At 41.0% G+C, this 20,008-nt stretch overlaps 1 protein-coding gene across 1 annotated transcript; it reads left to right on the forward strand.

Annotated features, from left to right (window-relative positions):
- The first annotated feature begins 533 nt into the window (after window positions 1–533).
- On the forward strand, window positions 534–10,375 carry LOC118827747 (bri3 binding protein). Its single transcript, XM_036599195.1, has 3 exons — window positions 534–1,572; window positions 4,076–4,178; window positions 8,969–10,375. Exons 1-3 carry the CDS (start codon window positions 1,396–1,398, stop codon window positions 9,388–9,390), a joined length of 702 nt encoding a protein of 233 aa, XP_036455088.1. The 5' UTR covers window positions 534–1,395; the 3' UTR covers window positions 9,391–10,375.
- Window positions 10,376–20,008: the final 9,633 nt, after the last annotated feature.

Consider the following 20,008-nt stretch of genomic DNA (forward strand, 5'->3'; position numbering starts at 1 on the left):
CCGGCCACAAGGCTTGTTCCCCAACCTCCAGCCCATGACTGCCCCCTCGGACAAGACGGAGCATCTTGTGTTTTTTTTTTGTTTTTGTTTTTTTTTTATTATTATTTATTTAATCGAATTAAATCACGTTGTGCTGGTCACACACACAGCCATACACAGGATAATGTGAAATGAAACGCTTACGCTGTCCAAAGGAAAACAGGTATCTCCGAAACAGTAACGTTTACAGCAGAGGGCAAAAACGGTCTTTACCTTCAATGTAGGTAAACGAAAAGAGGTTTTATTGACAGCGATTTTGGAGCATTTTTATTGGTTTATTACTTTTTTGGTATGTTAATGGTACTAAATGAAAAAGGCAGCTGCTGTGCTCAAATCACAGAGAAAAATTAAAAATGACAAAAAATTGAGATACAAGTTTTACCCAGGGGGTAAATAAAGCAATGAGAGGGTAAATAAAGAAGTGAGGGGTCAATAAAGCAGAAGGAGGGTTAACAAAGCAGGGAGAAGGAAAATAAAGCAGTGATTGAGTAAATAAAGCAGTGAGGGGTAAATAAAGTAGTGAGAAGGTAAGAAAAGCAGTGAGAGAGTCAGTGAAGCAGTGATGGGGTAAATAAAGCAGTGAGGGGTCAATAAAGCAGTGAGAAGGTTAAAAAAGCAGTGAGTGTGTAGATAATCAGTGATGGGGTAAATAAAGCATTGAGAAGGTAAATAAAGCAGTGAGAAGGTAAGAAAAGCAGTGAGAGAGTCAGTGAAGCAGTGAGAAGGTAAATAAAGCAGTGAGGGATAAATTAAGCAGTGAGGGGGTCAATAAAGCAGTGAGGGGTCAATGAAATAGCGAGGGGTAAATAAAGCAGTTGGGGTAAATAAAGCAGTGAGAAGGTAAATAAAGCAGTAAAATGATAAATAAAGCAGTCAGAAGGTAAATAAAGCAATGATAGGGTCAATAAAGCAGTGAGGGGTAAATAAAGCAGTGATAGGGTCAATAAAGCAGTGAGGGGTCAATAAAGCAGTGAGGGGGTAAATAAAGCAGTGAAGGGGTCAATAAAGCAGTGATAGGGTCAATAAAGCAGTGAGGGGTCAATAAAGCAGTGAGGGGTAAATAAAGCAGTGAGGGGGTAAATAAAGCAGTGAGGGGTCAATGAAGCAGTGATGGGGTAAATAAAGCAGTGAGGGGGTCGATGCAGGGGGTAAATCGTCATTGGTGCTGAAATTGGAGCAGCGGTTGTTCCCTCATCCGGCCTCCGGGTGGCAGTAGTGAGTTTCTTGCCGCTTGCGGAAGCACCTTCTCTCTCCGGTTCCGGCAGGGTGACGCTTGTCCACGCTCAGGATCCATTGGCGGAGTAATTGATCGGTTTGATCTGCAAAATCCTGATTAATCGATTGATCTGATCAGAGATGAGGCTGGTGCCGGTGACGCTGCTGCTGCTGAGCGCTCTGCTGCTGACGGAGGGAGGGAGGAGCCGCAGGGAGAACAGCGGGAACAGCGGGAACAGCCTGCGGAGGGCGGCCAGCGGCGTGTACCAAACACTCAGCAGCGCCTTCGGAGAGGACAGCATGAGGACCGTGCACAAGGTGGGGGGGCGAGGACTGGGGGGGGCAGCACGAGGACTGGTTCATAAGGTGGTGGGGGGGCAGCACGAGGACTGGACTGTATACAAGGTTGGGGGGGGCAGCACGAGGACTGTTCATAAGGTGGGGGGGTGATGAGGACTACACAAGGTGGGGGGGGGCAGCATGAGGACTTTGCATAAGGATGGGGGGTAGAGGGGGCGATGGGGCAGTTTGTAGAGTGGGGTGGAAGGGGGGGGGGCATGTGGGCAATTCATAAAGTGGTGGGTCAGGTGGTGGTGTTATAATTAGGCTCAATATAGGAAGAGGGGGCTATGGGGGTGTTTTGTAAGGTGGGGTTGGTATAATTGGCGTATATATGGGGAGAGAGGTCCTTATATTCTGGGGAGGGGGTACATAAGGTGGGGGTGTTATTGGGGTTATATATAGGGAGTGGGGCATTATATTCTGTGGAGGGGGCTTTGAGGGGGTATTTCGGAAGGACTGTTCATAAGGTGGGGTGTTATTGGGGTTATATATAGGGAGTGGGGCATTGCATTCTGGGAAGGGGGCTATGGGGGTATTATATAAGCACTGTATGTGATGTGGGAGTGTTATTGGGGTTATATATAGAGAGTGGGGCATTATATTCTGTGGGGTTATGAGGGGGTATTTCATAAGCACTGTATGTAGGTGGGGTGTTATTGGGGTTATATATAGGGAGTGGGGCATTATATTCTGTGGAGGGGGCTATGAGGGGGTATTTCATAAGCACTGTATGTAAGGTGGGGTGTTATTGGGGTTATATATAGGGAGTGGGGCATTGCATTCTGGGAAGGGGGCTATGGGGGTATTATATAAGCACTGTATGTGATGTGGGAGTGTTATTGGGGTTATATATAGAGAGTGGGGCATTATATTCTGTGGGGTTATGAGGGGGTATTTCATAAGCACTGTATGTAAGGTGGGGTGTTATTGGGGTTATATATAGGGAGTGGGGCATTATATTCTGTGGAGGGGGCTATGAGGGGGTATTTCATAAGCACTGTATGTAAGGTGGGGTGTTATTGGGGTTATATATAGGGAGTGGGGCATTATATTCTGTGGGGCTATGAGGAGGTATTTCATAAGCACTGTATGTAAGGTGGGGTGTTACTGGGGTTATATATAGGGAGTGGGGCATTATATTCTGTGGAGGGGGCTATGAGGGGGTATTTCATAAGCACTGTATGTAAGGTGGGGTGTTATTGGAGTTATATATAGGGAGTGGGGCATTATATTCTGTGGAGGGGGCTATGAGGGGGTATTTCATAAGCACTGTATGTAAGGTGGGGTGTTATTGGCGTTATATATAGGCAGTGGGGCATTATATTTCATAAGGTTGGCATATTATAATTGGCTTATATATAGGGAGAAGGGGCATTTTATCCTGGGGTGGGGTAAGTCATGTGTTGGGGGCACGTGGGCTCTTCCTAAGGATACGGGTGCTGTTGTGCTTGGCAGTGACAGCATGAAGGAGTTTGATAAGGTGCAGTTTTATACCCATATTGTATTGTAGAAGACTGTAATACTGCAGGAGTCGTCTGGTGAACAGTTGTCTGCAAATATTTGGGCGCCAGTGGTCAAACGACATGTGCTGTTGATTTAATGTGTGAAAATAAGTTAACACGTCCTCCGCAGGAAGCAGTGTGGCATTTTCTGCACATTTTATTGCACAGTATCTACTTATTCGCTGAGTTTAACATATATGTATAAAGTGTGCTGTAACTTTAGCACAGGGTATAATTTATATTTATATTTATTTTTAAACGAATAAATAGGAATCGTGCATTTGAATGTGCAGAAGTGTGTTCTCTTTAGAGGACATGTTCACTTATTTACACTTAGAAAATCAGCAACATAAGGAATTTGACCAGGGGCGCCCAAACTTTTGCACACAACTGTGTGTGTGTTGTACTGAGGAAAGCGAGTATGAAGGAAATCTGGGTTTAGGACAGTATTAGGGCAGTTTATAAGGTGGGGGTATTATACTGTAGAAGGTGGGGGAGCTGTTTTAGGGGTATTAAAGGGGAACTCCACCGATTTTTCAAAATTTACACATAATTAAATGGGTAAGATGTAAACAGGGTCGTTCAGAGCGGTTTGGTGTGAAACGCTTCATTCTAGAGAAACTTACCGAGTCAGAACTGTTCACAGTGGTGGTGATAGGAACCAGACGTCCACCTCTAAAAGCTCCCTCACAGAAAGTTCCTACATGAAATGGTTCTGAATTCACTGCCTGATGACTGAGACACTGTTTTATGATAGTTTGGTGACAAGGTTTTGGCCTAAAATGTCTGGTTAATCCATTTATTTTAATCCATTCATGGTGGAGGGATACATGCAGGGTGTTTTGAGGCAAAATAGTCCCCAAAGAAAACTTATTATTTTAGATTTTGTACTTTTTTACATCAGCATACTCGCTACACGCTGGTACTGGAGCTCATACAGGATCATTAATAGTCTTGAAATTTGTTTCTCCTTTCAGTTCTTCTCCAAGACCACTGAGAGGTTTGTCCATGGAGTCGACTCGTTCCTGGACACGATATGGAAGATCTGGACGGATCTCCTGGACATTATGGGGATTGACTGTAAGATGTGACCTTGTATCTCCATTTTTTCTGTTTTTCAGTTTTTGACATAATTTGAAAATGCCTGTTGTTCTTTACATTGTGTGTAAATTTCATGATGAATGGGCCAAAGAAACGGCCCAAAAACGACTTGGAACAAATTCTGGTTCCATTGACTTACATTAAAAGTAGAGTAGGTTTTTTCCTTCTCCTGTAAAGTTACCATTTTGGAGATACAAGGTTTTGTTCCGACAACAGCGACATGGTTTAGTCAAAAACTCACCTTTAGGCATGCAGGTAGCACCATGCTAACTGATATACATTAGCTTCCATTATGTGTTAGCTCCATTAGTTGTTAGCTACATAAATAACATAGGTTGATAGCTACGTTTACAGCTGTGCATCATACTTGTGTACATTGCATTGTAGCTCCTGTGCAAAAACTAAAAAGCAGCCCTAAAGGGCTGAAAGATTATCGGTTTTATATCGAAATCGCAATTTGAGAGCGCAATTTTTTAAATTGCAAGAGCTGCTATTTTTTTTTATGATAGGCTACATTATCAAAAATGTTGTCTTAAGTTTTAAGTGGGGAAATGTAATAAAACAGAGCCTGTGAACTGCCTGTAGATGAGTTAGACCAATCGGAGGCAGCCAAACCGCTGTGTGTTGTGACATCACAACCACAACCTGCACACTACATTCAGGGTTCAAGTCTAAAGCCAGAAAAAATTAATATTCTGAACTTATTGGCCAAAAAAACAGGCCTTAACTTGATACCTTATAGATAATATTCGCAATTTAAATTGCAGTGGAAATATTATTCAGAAAAAGCACGATTAGATATTTTCCCCAAATCGTTCAGCCCTACAACCTTCAGATCTTCAACTAATTGACTACATTTGTCTACAATGAAAACATCAAATCTGCATGTTGGGTCTCATATATATAGCAGCACTATAAGCTAACAGACCTCTGAAGTCTTGTCGCCAACAAAAAAGGTTCCAAACATGATACGACGTTTTGACTTGTGTACATTTTTCCACTGGATGCTCTGATTTATGAGGCTGTTAAAAAGTTAAGATATGAATGTTGTTGCACACCTCTTATTCTCCAGGGTATATTTTGGTTTTTCCATCTGAATTTGACCAAATCGTGAGGCAAATTATTCAGCAACTGCATGAAATAAATGTAAATTTTTATTTTATTTTTATTTTTTTAAAAGTTCCCCTCAAATTAACAGAACATGTGTTTTATGATACACATATTGCTATATGCTTACAATTTACTGCTGAAAGCCAAAAATCTTAGACGCTCTTTGTATTATTTTATAAAAGTAATGTTTACAGAGCAGATCACTGAAGAGACGCCATCTGTTTATAGTTTATAGCCCAGATTTGTGGAAAAATGGGTCGACTTTCAGTAGAACAAAAAATTGTGAGTTCAGCTTCTTTTATTATAAGGGTTTAAAATTACATCACCCATCTATTTGACTGGAAAGAAGACAGTTACAGCTCTCATACGACCCCCACCTTTAGAATGTAGCTTATGAAATATGAAAGTTATGAAGAATATGAGGAAGTGCGTTTGGGAACCACCGGTGGTCTCAAGGAGTTTAACAGGTTAAAGACTGACCTCACCAAACTTCCCCACACAGACCAGCAGGCTTCCTCAAATGTGGTAGTTGAGTTGCTTTGTCAGTTTTAGGCTGCAGTCTGAGCAGCTGGTGTTGGTATATAACACTGACCCTGTTTACACCTGGTCACTTCATGTCTCTTGTACCTGGATTGTATCCTGATAAGATTTTAGCCACACCCATTTTCACTTGATGGTCAAATGTGTTTCGGGTGAGTCGGACTGAAATCTGATTGCTGTGGGACGGAATATGCAAATTCACTAGTTATGTGGCAGCCAGTTACCGACTGTTCATCCATTTAGCCTCTTTGTCTGCAGTTAGTTTTGCTCAGTAGTGTCTGTTCATGTTCAGGAGCGTCATCCATGATTATCTCTCTCACAGAGGAGGAGCTTCAGTTATAGTGGGAGGAGTTTTGGTTGTACTGGGAGGAGTTTTTGTTGTACTCAGAGGAGTTTTGGTTATAGTGGGAGGGGTTTTGGTTGTACTGGGGGGGGCTTCAGTTATAGTGGGAGGAGTTGCTGTTGTATTACGAGGAGTTTTGGTTGTAGTGGGAGGAGTTGCAGTTGTACTAGGAGGGGTTTTGGTGGTCCTGTGAGGGGTTTCAGTTGTACTCAGATGAGTTTCGGTTGTGCCGGGAGGAGTTTCGGTGGTACTGGGAGGGCTTTCGATGGTACGGGGAGGGGTTTCGGTTGTACTGGGAGGGGTTTTGGTTGTACTGGGTTTTGGTTATAGCAAGTGGAGTTACGGTTATAGCGGGTGGAGTTACGGTTATAGCGGGTGGAGTTACGGTTGTACCAGGAGGGGTTTTGGTTGTACTGAGAGGGGTTTCGGTTATAGTGGGTGGAGTTACGGTTGTACTAGGAGGGGTTTCGGTTGTACTGGGAGGGATTTCGGTTGTACTGGGTTTTGGTTATAGCGGGTGGAGTTACGGTTGTAGCGGGAGGGGTTTCGGTTGTACCAGGAGGGGTTTCTGTTGTACTGGGAGGGGTTTCGGTTATGGCGGGTGGAGTTTCGGTTGTACCAGGAGGTGTTTTGGTTATACTGGGAGGGGTTTCGGTTATAGCGGGGGGATTGCGGTTGTATTGGGTGGAGTTTGGGCTGTACTGGGAGGGTTTTTGGTTGTCGAATGTGTCTTGGAGAGACGGATGTGTTTATGCTGCTATAATGTGGCTCAAATGCGTCTCAGTCCACCTCCTGAAGTGGTTTGAGTGATCAGATTTATATCTGTTTTAAAAGCGTTTTGAGTTCGTTTACACTCTGTGGATTGGCCTCATCCAGAAGTGACCGGGTGTAAACAGGCTCAGCATTGAAGCTTAACAGCGACTAACTTTCCTGCGCCGTCATTTCAGTGCGCAGTCTGAGCGTGGATGTAGAGTGGATATAGTGTTGTTCATATTTCAGCTCCTTAATGGCCTCATAATTCAGAGGATCCAGTAACATTTGTGGGGTGTTAATGTGAAGGTTGGCACTGTGAGGAACCACAACCAAGACTGAGGCCACTGAAAACCCCGTGGAGTGCGTTTATTTATAGCCAGCAACAAATTAAACAAAAGAAAGTGAAAGAGGACGAGGGAGCAAAGGTAGGAAGCTGGCTCGGACTGGGTGAGAGAGGGGCGGGGAGGGAGGGGCAGGCTGACGAAAGAGGTTCTTGAGTGCAGGAGAGGGGTGGGCACCGTGGGTCCGCACGTTCCTCTGTGCTCTCATCGTCCTTGGCTTAATTGTCTATTATAGTCAAAACAGGAAGTTAGAACAAGAGACAGCCTTGGAGTATACTCGCTCGCTCACTCACTCACTCACTCACTCACTCACTCACTCGAGTTGGGAATTATGCACTCTTAAAAAAGGATGGTTCTTCGAGGGTTCTTTAGTAAAGAAAATTGTTCTCTATAGAGCCATGAATCCTCAAAGAACCCTTTGCATGACTAAAGGGTTCGTTGCTTCATGAAAGTGTTCTTCAGATTTATGGAAAGTGTGCTGTATATGGTTCTATATAAAACCTTTTTTTGCAGAGGGTTCTATGTAGCACCCAAAAAGCGTTCTTCTATTAAGTTTAACATCACACACCAAAAACCATCTACAGCAAATTTTGAAGAACTCTTTCATGATGCAAAGAACCATTTTCCTTCCTAAAGAACCCTTGAAGAACCACCTTTTTGAGGATGCAGGGTGCCAGCTGCGTGCTTGTCTCTGGCTCTGCCTGCGAGTGATGTTGCAACGGTGGTAATGAATCAGCAGGACAGCACCTGTAGAATGCTGGACAGAGCTCCGATGGCTGGGAGGGCAGCGATTAGAGAGATTTTGGGGCACAGGGGTCCACCACCCAAAACGCAATCAGAGGAAAAATGTAACATTTTTGTCTACTACAGAGCGCAACAGAGGTACAACTCCATTTCCATTGAAAATAGCACAAAGACAACATATCAAATGTTGAAAGTGAAAAATTTTATTATTATTATTTTTTTTAATATTTGCCCATTTTGAATTCGATGCCAACAACACGTTCCAAAAAAGTTGGGACGGGGGAACAAAAGGCTGGTAAAGTTGTGTAATGCTGAAAAAAACACCTGGTGATTGATTGGCAGCTGGTCAATAACATGATTGGGTATAAAGAGCATCTCAGAGAGGCGGAGTCTTTCAGAAGTAAAGATGAGGAGGGGTTCACCACTCTGTGAAAGACTGCACCATCAAATAGTGCAACAATTCAAGAATAACGGTTCTCAACGTAAAACAGCAAAGAACTTTTGTTTTTTATCATCTACGGTACAAAATATCATTAAAAGATTCAGAGAATCTGGAGAAATCTCTGTATGTAAGGGACGAGGCCAAAAACCAGTATTTGCTGGCCGTGATCTTTGGGCCCTCAGACAGCACTGCATTAAAAACAGACATGATTCTGTAGTGGAAATCACTGCATGGGCTCAGAAACACTTCTGAAAACCACTGTCTGTGAAAACGTTGCAACCACAAAGTTAAAACTCTGAAACATAAAGTAGAAATCATATATAAACAGGATCCAGAAATGCTTCCACCTTCTCTGGGCCCGAGCTCATTTAAAATAGACAGATGGAAGTGGAAAAGTTGGGTACATTTCATTTGTCACCAAACTATTCCTTTAAACATGTTTAGCTGACCCAACTGTAATGCTTTAAATCTCTCTTTTTCTCTCTTTCTCTCTCAGCCTCTAATCTGACCCACTACTTCAGTCCGGCGTCCGTGTCCAGTTCCCCGGCCCGTGCTCTCCTGCTGGTGGCTGCCGTGCTGGTTGCATACTGGTTCCTGTCTTTGTTTCTGGGTGGATTTTTCTACCTGCTGCACGCCGTGTTCGGCCGCTTCTTCTGGCTGGCTCGCGTCTCCCTGTTCGCACTGTCATGTCTGTACATCCTGCGGAAGTTCGAGGGCGACCCGGAGAAGGCGGTGCTGCCACTGTGCTTCATCATGGCGGTGTATTTCATGACTGGCCCGGTGGGGGCGTACTGGCGCAAAGGCAGCAGCCCCAACACGCTGGAGGAGAAGATTGAACACCTGGACACCCAGATCCGCCTGCTCAACATCCGCCTCAGCAGAGTCATCGACAGCCTCGAGCGCTCCAGCGACCAATGAGGATGCCGGATTCGGCCCTGAGGAGGGGCTTGCGGTGGTAGGGGGCGGGGTCAGAACCAGAGTGAAGGGGTTTAAAGTGATGGGGATCAAAGCAGGGACTAGAAACGGAGAACAAAAACGAAAAATAAAAAATGACAACAAGCATTTTTCACAGAACATAATAGAAAACGTGAACAAAATTGAGAAAACTCATTTTTTGTACTTTTTAAATTAATTATATTTTTATTTATTCTTGAGTCCGGATTAATGTACCATAGCACCACCACTCCTCTCTTTAGGGGACAAAATAACTTGAAAATGCTTTTTATTAACTGGTTAATAACGTCATTATTTTTGCTCTGATTCATTTTCACTGAGCCAGAGATTGGAAACAAACTATTATAGATTTAGGTTGGTTAGTTACACTAACTAGTGACAACAAAATAAATGTACGCTTAATACATTACTCTGATATAGGCATAATATAATAAACATAATATGCATATATTAAAATAGCAATAAAGCCCATTCAGTCACCGTTAGATTAATTTATTAATGTTAACTAGAACAAAATAAAAATATTATTAACCAGTTATTTTACGTTCTGTGGAAAATATTGTTTTTGTCGTTCCTTGTTTACCGTTTCTAATCCTGAGATTTCGTCCAAATCTCAAATGGCTCCCTACACACTATTTAGTGCACTAGGCTTTCTGCACCCACATAGTGATTTACATGTCTAACAGTGAGCCATTTGGGATTGCACTGCCTCCTAGTGGATATATGGTGTATTATTTTTATGCAGAAGCCATAGTTTTAATAACCTTAACAACTTTGTGCACTTTGTAGGGATTAGGGAGCCATTTTAGATTAAGCTTTCATGTAGAAACACTCTTGGCATTTAAAGGGGAAGTCCACAAAGTTTTCAAAATTCCTGCATAATTCAGTGTTTGAGATGTGATTCAGAGTGGTTTGGTGTGAAATGGTTCAGATGTCTTTACGGTGGTGGTGATAGGAACCAGGGGTCGCCATGACTACAACACAAATATAGACATTTTATTTAACTACCAGTGAACCTACACGCAGCCGTGTATTTGTAAACATTTCATGTAGTAACTTTCTGTGAGGGAGCTTCTAGAGGTGGACGTCTGGTTCCTATCACCACCACTGTGAATTCTGGCTCTATAGAACGGAGCGTTTCACACCAAACCACTCTGAACAACTTTATTCACTGTTTACACCTTTAATGATGCAGAAATGTTGATAAATTACCCTTTAAAGATAGGATGAAGTGAAATCTGTGTTTATTTTCTAGCCTCTTGTCGTCCGTCTCTCCTCGGGAAGTGATAGTGTTATTAATGTTGTAGCTAACGCAGAGGCAAATGTCGTAATTTACGAAATTTATTTAAATAATTTATGACTAGTGACAAGGAACCGATTCTCAGTCCCTTTTTTTTAAAAAAATGAAGGTATAGAAACTAATAATCAGTGCTGTGTAATATTTTAAATTCACTGAAACACTCATGTTAGCAGACAGAAGGATGTTATTGATTATTATTGCTGTCTAAGATCCGTAGAGTTAGTTTCTTATACTGATACCATTCCGTTGTAGCAATAGCTCCCTTATGGTGATTATCAGGACTTTTATTTTGGTTTATACTGCGTGTGTCAGTGTGTGTGCGTGTGTTGAGCACTGGGATCGGGTTTGGTGAGCATGTTCGTAGACGAATACTCTTACTTTTCCCTTTTGCCCTTGGAATTTTTAATACTTATACAACGTAAAAAAGGATTTCATAAGTGTTTAAAGGGGCTGTTTTAAAAATTTGAGTTCACTGAAGTTCTAATAGGAAGAATAATTGATGTTATATTTTGAAGTTGAATCAAATGTAAACATTAAGGCAGCCAGGATGCTTACTTAAAGTAAAGCAGCATAAAGAAGCGTAAGTACTATAAAAAAATAATAATAAATTGGCGTGTAAATACTCAGGGAACACGTGAAGTTGAGCCTCTGTCCATCCATCCATCCAAACGTCCATCCATCTATCTGTTTTATAAGTTTTGACCACTCTGATTCGTTTAGGAAAGGTCACCTGAGGTCACCGCTGATGTTATTTGGGTCAGGCTGTCTGTGTGGAAATCAGTTATCAGCTGAGCTGGAATCCGGCCATAGTCCCTGCCAAAGCAGTGTGTATTCAGGAACACGTCGCTGTCCAGATTAAAGCAGTAGTCTGGCAGGAAATCTCATTTATATCAAACAGGTAAAGTAATAAAATATTAATACTATAAGTCAGTGATCCAAGACGTGGTTCGTGATGCTGTATGTCGCTGTTATTCATAAAAATGGACAAAATGCAGGTTTAATATTGCTGCTGCTGCTGTTCACTTCAGTCCATGTTTATATAACAGTGTCATTTCAAATCCTTACTACACTTGATTATGTGGTTTCTGACACTGCCGGTCTGTTTACACCTGAACATGTGTTTGGTGTCCGTTTAGTTTGACCAGATGAGAACCAGTCCCAGAGGAAAGAAATACTCTAAATGAGACCTTCCCTCGATCTCAGGCTCCAAGTCCAGTGTGAAATCGAAGTGAGTTTTAAGCCATTTTCTCCCGTTCCTGAAATTCGGCTCCTGAGGAATAAAACTCACAATTTCTCAACTCTTTAGTGTCTGGCTCGTCTCAGCCCAGTCTCAGCTGAGTAATATCTCCTTAAGAAAAGTGTGAGATCTCATTGTTCTCTTATAGAGCTCGGTTCTAGATCACAGAACACTCTCGGCAGTCTGTCAGTGCGGAAGGAGAACTCGCGCTTTTCTCTTTCATCACCAGAACGTCTCACAGTGAAACGCTGATGTTAATCTCCTCTTTTCTCCTGAGGGGAGTTTAGGAGAAACAGTTCAGAAAGCAGTGATCCTTCATTAATATAACCTCGAGATCTGCTTTATTTCTCTGAGACAATCTTAAGACTTTTTTCCCTCTGGAATTGTATTTTTCCTGTGTGAAAAGCACGTGAGCAGATACGCCGTTTCCGTTTTACTGTTGTTTACTCTTTTCTCCGTTACTATAGAAAGGATAGGCTCAGCCTGGACACTGTCATCATCCTGGAGTGCATGAAGGCTCCTGGTTTGGGGACTTTCAGCCTCCCATATCCTAAATCTTTCATTGTTTATCCGCTCATCTGCGGGACCAAAGGCTGTCCCCTTCGACCCCAGGCCTCCAACATAATATTATTAAAAAAGAAATCTCTTAATACTGGCTAAACACTTAGACTAATAACTGTTCTAAGTTCTCAAAAGAAAAAAGACTTCAGATGCCGAGTTTGTGGAACGAGAAAAAGGCTCCAGATGGCATGCAGGTCTCGAGAGACCCAACTGTGTGATACAGTGTCCAAACAACACCTTATATACCCTTATCTGGGGTTTTATGATTCACCTCAAACTTGATGTTCCATTAGTCTCTATTCAAAAGTCCCCATCACTTGGCTTCCCTTAAGTTCACTGCATACTACACTTCTTTTTGTTTAAACCTGGTTTCAGCCACTTCGTGCCAGTTTATCTGATCCTACAAGGCCCTACTGGACCATATATCATATGGGCTCATATGGAGTTCACTTTTATGCACCTGTAAATAAGATCATACGTTCACCTGCTTTTGAAAAGCCCCTGAACGGGCAGACTATGGCCTAATACTTCCTATATTTTCACATCTTAGTGAGAAATTAATATTCCCTTTTAGTCAATGCTTAACTGTTTGATTATTATATATATTATTACATGTCTAATCTATTTACTTATTGATTAAGGGTATATTTATTCAAAATCTTCCGCTCACCTAATTGTATACAGGTAATGTAAACATACTCCGTTTACACTTGTGTTAAATGTGGTAAAGATCCACCACCTCAGAATCTGCCCCGCTGAAAAAAGACCATTCGAACTATTAGGATTAAAACCTGATGGTTTTGCTTTTTAGAATAATGGCTAACATTAGAGACCACTAGTTTTGTGTAGAACATCCTTTAGATTCCATTAGGAAGCCATCAAATTAGGGCTGAACGATTTGGGGAAAACATCTAATTGCAATTCTTCTGATCAGTACTGTGAGTTATTTTCTATAAATTCATTTCCAGGCCTGTTTTTTGGCCAAGAAGACCAGAATATCTGTTTTTTATGGTATGAAGCTTGAAGAGTGCGTCAGACTACCTGTTAGTTGTGATGGTTGTGATGTCGCGTATACAGAACATGGGTGTTTTGTTGCCTCTGATTGGTCCAACTCATCTACAGGCAGTTCGCAGCCACCATGTTATTACGTAAAATTTTTTCCCATTTAAAACTTGTTGATGATGTATTCAGTAGTAAAAATTGCAGCTCATGTGATTTGAAATGCACCCTTTCAAATTGCGATTTCAAAATAAAAACGATTAATCTTCCAGCCCTACATCAAACGCATCTGCAGTCAGTCCCAGAACACCAGTTAAACCCTTAGAATAATTTACCACTGTGATATCAACCCATTCGAGACTATTGGACACCATGAAGCCCAGCAGAAGCTTTTAATGGTTTCTATGATGTTTATCAGCAGTCGTGATCCACTCACCTTTTCATGCGGTCAAATGAAACCCGAACGTGATCCGATCACCAGAAACGCATGGTGTAAACATGTCCACAGTGCCAGAAACCACAAAAATTAAGTTATAAATTAGGTTTATTAGAGATTTGGGATGTGCTTTGAGGCAAGCATATCACAAGGCTAATGCTAATGTCCATAAGCTTTCATTCAGTTGTTAGCTAGCTAGCTTCTTTGCTCCAGCGCTAAAACTAAAGATGCAGACTTCTGGCTGAGGCGCAGAAGAAAATTGTGGAATTATTTCACAGAACTGTTGCTTCCATAAGCATGTATTGTCTCTATTACAGTGCTGTGTGAGATAAATCAGGCTATGAAGAACGTCCCCCGTTTTCAGTAGTAGTATCTGGATCTGTGAGGACGTTGTTGTGTTACGTTATATTACGTTACCTTTTGAGTGGAAAACTGAAGATTATTCTGTTCCGTTCTCATCAAATATACTTGTACATGTAAAGAATTGATTAGTGATTAGAACTTTTAACTGATATCTTTTATCTTAGCCTGTTTGTGAAGACATGTTTAGTGTTTGAAGTTTGCTCCTTTCGTTTTAGCGCTGGAGCGACAAGGCTAATGTTGCTAACAGTGGACCAATGTGCTAGCACAGCTAAAAACAGTAGCAGCAGCTCTTGAAGCTTGGATTTTGTCCATATTGTAGTCCATATTTAAAGATAAGTGTCAGAAAGCAGATAAGTGAGTCTAATAGAGATGAACTGAACAACTCTGCACGGTTTTAGCACCATGCTAATTGGTGTAGATATGCTAACAGTTCATGCTAGCTGCAGTAGCCTCGTAGCTCCAGTGCTAAAACCTCTGGCTGAGGCGCAGAAGAAAATTGTGGAATTATTTCACAGAACTGTTGCTTCCATAAGCATTTATTGTCTCTATAACATGGCTTTGTGAGAGAAATTGGGCTGTGAAGAACGTCCCCCATTTTCAGTAGTAGTATCTGGATCTGTGAGGATGTTGTTGTGTTATTATGGTACTTTTTGAGTGTAATACTGAAGATTATTCTGTTCTGTTCTCATCAAATATACGTGTAAACAAACTTCAGACACCAAACATGTCTTGGCTGATCGACTACATTTAGTGTAAAAGGGGGAAAAATGTGTAAAATAAAATTTTCGGACTATTTTTGAGCACTTCTGTGCGTATTTATTGGCCCTAAGATACAGTCGACCATCCCCACTGTTTTCAGTGAGGGTTTTTCTTTAAAAGCTAATTTGTCTGCTTGCTTTTTCATAAACCTCAGTGATATATTTTTTGCTAATCCTCTAAAGTAGTGTTGTTGGCCAGTGTTTTACTTCTTCTATCGTTGCTTGTTTTTTTATGAATTGCTAAACCTATTCTTTGTTCAAGGTATGAAATCTCTGTAATATTTCTATACGATTTTAATTTGTAATGAAGTATTGTAAATGGTCAGTATTTAAGTAGGGGTGCACCAATACTGTTTTTCTTTTTCTGGCATTGTTTTGTCATTAGGTCATTATGTGTCTGGGTTTAATTGATCTATCCAGGCTCCGTCCGTATCAGTTTATATCACAATACCTACATTTAGAGCCAGTTATTCATTCAACCTAATGAGAAAGTGTAGAACAGACTCAGTTTATATCACAATACCTACATTTAGAGTCGGTTATTCATTCAGCCTAATGAGAAACTGTAGAACAGACTCAGTTTATATCACAATACCTACATTTAGAGTCAGTTATTCATTCAGCCTAATGAGAAACTGTAGAACAGGCTCGGTTTATATCACAATACCTACATTTAGAGTCGGTTATTCATTCAGCCTAATGAGAAACTGTAGAACAGACTCAGTTTATATCACAATACCTACATTTAGAGCCAGTTATTCATTCAACCTAATTTCTCTTCATTTTAAATCCAGCCTTGCTACTAGTAGCCACCAAAGAGTACACTTGTGGGTGGAGCTTGGATAGGTAAATTCTATAAATTTGCATTTGTTTTTAACTTTTGCATTCTTTATCATACTTTACAGCGCTGTGAAATGTACACGCATGTCGATTCCAGTCAGTATCGGTGCGCCCCTACATTAGCGTACATTAATGTGTCATTTTGCAACATGCAGTACATTTACATTCTGCATTTGTAATGAATTACGGTTTGAGATATTGACGTTAATATTGACTGAAAGAGAAGATGTCCTGTGTTGTGTATTTGTGCTGTATGTGGAGCTGAACCTCTGGCATTGATTTTCATATTGACCAAATTGTTATTATCTTATATTATTTGCTGAGTGGATGCAAACTTTTACCAACATTTTCCTTTTTTTTTGTGACCACTTACTTAATCATTTCATGTTTTGTACAGAATAATTAAGGGATGTTTTTCTTTTTGCATTCCCCTTTGTTTGTTTTAAACTGTGGTCACTATACTGCAGAGGTCTAGTCTATGTAACAAGCAGCTATTTACCATAATATCAATAGAAAACCACCAATATTTGCATATATTCACATAAAAACACACATTTTGCAGTTCCAGTTGTTCCAGCCAACATTGACTGGTGATGGTTCATGAGTGTTAATGAATCTACTTAAGTATTTAATGATGTTCTTAAATGCTAGCTAGGCTGGTCACAGTATACACACTAGACTACATCACTGCTATATTGGGGCACACACAGCAGACATAAGAGCCAATTGGGGTCCAAAGAGTTAAACACCTGACTCAACTGATAAGCAATAAATGTCATCCACCACCACATTAAAACGATAGTTTGGCGGAAAATCAAATCGAAGCCCATATTCATAGGTAATAACATGTTCCACAGTATCAGAGACCACTTAAGCTGGTCTATTTGAGATTGCTTAATGCTTTAAAGAGGTTTAAGGCAAGTCTATGATTATTTAGGCATTTTAATTATGTAATATCGCTCGTTAGCTATGTTAGCTTCATAGCTGCAGTGCTCAAACTAAACAAGCCTTGGCTGGTTGACTCCATTTGGCATGAGAACGAAATTCTATAAATTAGATTTTTGCTGAACTATCACTTTAACATTCCCCATTTCTACTATTTCAGGTTCATGTTTATTTGTATGGATATTTATTTGTGAAAATATCCATAAACCCAGGAAAAGACTGCAGATGTTTTACTTCAGGGCAGTTTGTCACATCTGTCCATGCACTCCGTAGATATTGATTAACTGTGCCAGTGCCAAATACTGTTTGTAATTGAATGTGGTTGGTTTATCGATCATTCTGAAAAGCACTGAATCTGTGTGAAGTTTAAAATGATGATTGTAGTGTTTCCTTTGATGTGAACGCATAGACTGGTTCTAGATCAGGTTCCCTTTTTTTGTACTGTATATTTTTTTTTGGTACATGTTTTGTTTTCATGTTTTGATCCTCACCTGTGCTGTCATGCCTGCTGTCGGCTTCTTTTGCTGTAAAAATCACGTGTTCTGATTAATAAAATGTTTCTTTGAGACGAAATGAAGGTCCACAGCTTATTAAAACGGGTGGTGTGAAGGATCTTCGCTGGTTCTGTGCGAGAAAAAAACAACAGCTCCTCAGGAGTGTAGAGAAGAGAGTAAAGGGCTGAAAAAGTCTGTCGGTATGTAAGTACTAAAGATAAACAAGCATCTCAGAATGGTAACTTTACAGGAGAAGGCAAGTTAATGTAAAGGGATTTTTCCGTCCATTCACGAAATTTTGTACACATACCTGTCGTCACTTGTTATGGTCAGTGATGATTACGTGTTGTGAAGGGTCATAGATTTTTGCACATTTTATAACAGCAAACTTTTTGTTAGTAAAAGTACTTCAAAATGAAAATTTTGAAGAGAAATGAGATTAAGAAGGTATAAATGCAAAATGTGGCATGTACAAGTTGATTCCCTCTACAGGGAACAAACTTAAATATGATAGTTTCTATTATTTATGTATTTATCTATTTATTTATTTCTAAATTTTAGCATCCTGGTGGTAAAATAATAATTATTATACATACATCATCTAAACCGCTTATCCTTCTGGGTCACGGTGGGGTGCTGGAGCCCATCCCAGCTGTCCCCGGGGGGAAGGCAGGAAGGACAGGTCGCCAGTCCATCGCAGGGCAGACAGACAGACATACACATTCACACACACACTCACACACCTAGAGGCAATTTAGCACGTCCAGTCAGCCTGACTGCATGTTTTTGGACTGTGGGAGGAAACCGGAGTACCCAGAGGAAACCCACGCAGACACGGGGAGAACAGGCAAACTCCACACAGAAAGGATGCTGGTCACCCGGCCGGGAACCGAACCCAGGCCGTTCTTGCTGTGAGGCGACAGCGCTACCCACTGCGCCACTGTGCCGCCCCTATATATATGTCTGGCATAACATTATGACCACTGCTGTGTCTGATCCACTCAGACCAGCACAACACACACTAACACACTAACACACCACCACCACGTCAGTGTTACTGCAGTGCTGAGAATGATCCACCACCCAAATAGTACCTGCTCTGTGAGGGTCCATGGGGGTCCTGACCACTGAAGAACAGGGTAAAAGGGGGCTAACAAAGTATCAGAGAAACAGATGGACTACAGTCTGTAACTGTAGAACTACAAAGTGCACCTATATAGTAAGTGGAGCTGATAAAATGGACAATGAGCGTAGAAACAAGGAGGTGGTCAGAATGTTATGCCTGATCGGTACATGTATATATATATATATATATGTGTGTGTGTGTGTGTGTGTGTGTGTGTGTGTGTGTGTGTGTGTAACTTATTTTTACTCAGAAAATTAACAACAACATGGTAAATGACCAGTGGTGCCCAAACCTGTGCTTGATACTGTAATGTAAAAGTTGGTGCTCTCTTATTGGCTGAGGGAGTGGGAGGTGAGGTGTTTTTAGCAGGCCGAATCCTTGTGGGCCAGATGTGGCCCATGTGCTGCACTTTGGGCAGCCTAAGCACTCTGAAGAAGCATAAAAAGCCTGTGTTATTATCATATTGTGTTGCAACCTGAAGCTTCCTTTATGTTGGTCTAATGATTAAAACAAACCTCAAGTTTTCCAGAACCCAAAGCTATAAACCTAGAACAGGTTTCTCTCGTGAGGTTTCTGACACCGTTATAAAAATAGACAAGTATGTTAGCATACCTGAAAACAGCAGCCATCTTTGAGTCATGTTTATAGATAACAGTGTCAGAAACCACAGAATCAAGACTTTTAGAGATAACATAAAATATAACATGAGGACTGACCATCTTATTTTGTATTAAAGTGACCCAAAATCTAGTTTAAATCTGTCTTACCTCAAATGCTGATCTTAAGTTTTAGCACTGGAGCTACAAGGCTAAGGCAGCTAACAAGTATACAAGCTTACAGCCTAGCAATTAGCATGATGCTATAAGCTAACGGTACTTGTTAGCAGCATTAGCCCTGTAGCTCCAGTGCTAAAACTTAAGATCGGCATTTGAGGTAAGATTGGAACCAGATATTGGGTCACTTCAATGCGAAAGAAGATGGTCAGTCCTCAGTTGGTCATGAGGTTCATGTTTTCTGTGTGATGTAATGATGTTTGGACTCGTTGCTTCACTTCTCTAACCACACAGCTCACAGGTCATTCTCAGCCATTCGGCCTCTCAGTTTAATTTAGTTTAATTATTAAAAAAATGTTGTCATTAAAGCTAACAAACTATCCACAACATGCAGACAAGCAGTGCAGACAGCATATAAGCTGAGTGTTCAGGTTATTACGTCCACCTGCACTGCAGCTACGCTAATCAGCATCAGATGGGCTGCTTAGGAACCGCACTGGTGATATTAGTGAAAAACAATGCATGGCCACCACTTAATATGTAAGTAAGTATGAGATAATTAACTCGGCCAAAGCTTAGTAAGGATAGGAGTGAGATTTTAAGTTATAGCCACAACTTAGTAAAGAGTAGGTTTGAGATAAATAATTTGTGGCCACAGCTTAGTAAGACATAGGAATGAGATAAGAAAGTCATAGCCACAGCTTAGTGAGTTGTAGGAATGAGATAATTAAGTGGTAGTTATGACTTAGT

This window comes from Colossoma macropomum, unplaced genomic scaffold, assembly GCF_904425465.1.
Source record: "Colossoma macropomum unplaced genomic scaffold, Colossoma_macropomum, whole genome shotgun sequence".
Classification (NCBI taxonomy): domain Eukaryota; kingdom Metazoa; phylum Chordata; class Actinopteri; order Characiformes; family Serrasalmidae; genus Colossoma; species Colossoma macropomum.

What these genes read in the sequence shown, in the direction of transcription:
- LOC118827747 (XM_036599195.1), top strand. Translation starts at nt 1,396, where the DNA reads ATGAGGCTGGTGCCGGTGACGCTGCTGCTGCTGAGCGCTCTGCTGCTG. An exon ending in GCATGAGGACCGTGCACAAG is followed by an intron (nt 1,573 to 4,075) that starts GTGGGGGGGCGA and finishes TTCTCCTTTCAG; the next exon opens with TTCTTCTCCAAGACCACTGA. An exon ending in GGACATTATGGGGATTGACT is followed by an intron (nt 4,179 to 8,968) that starts GTAAGATGTGAC and finishes TTTCTCTCTCAG; the next exon opens with CCTCTAATCTGACCCACTAC.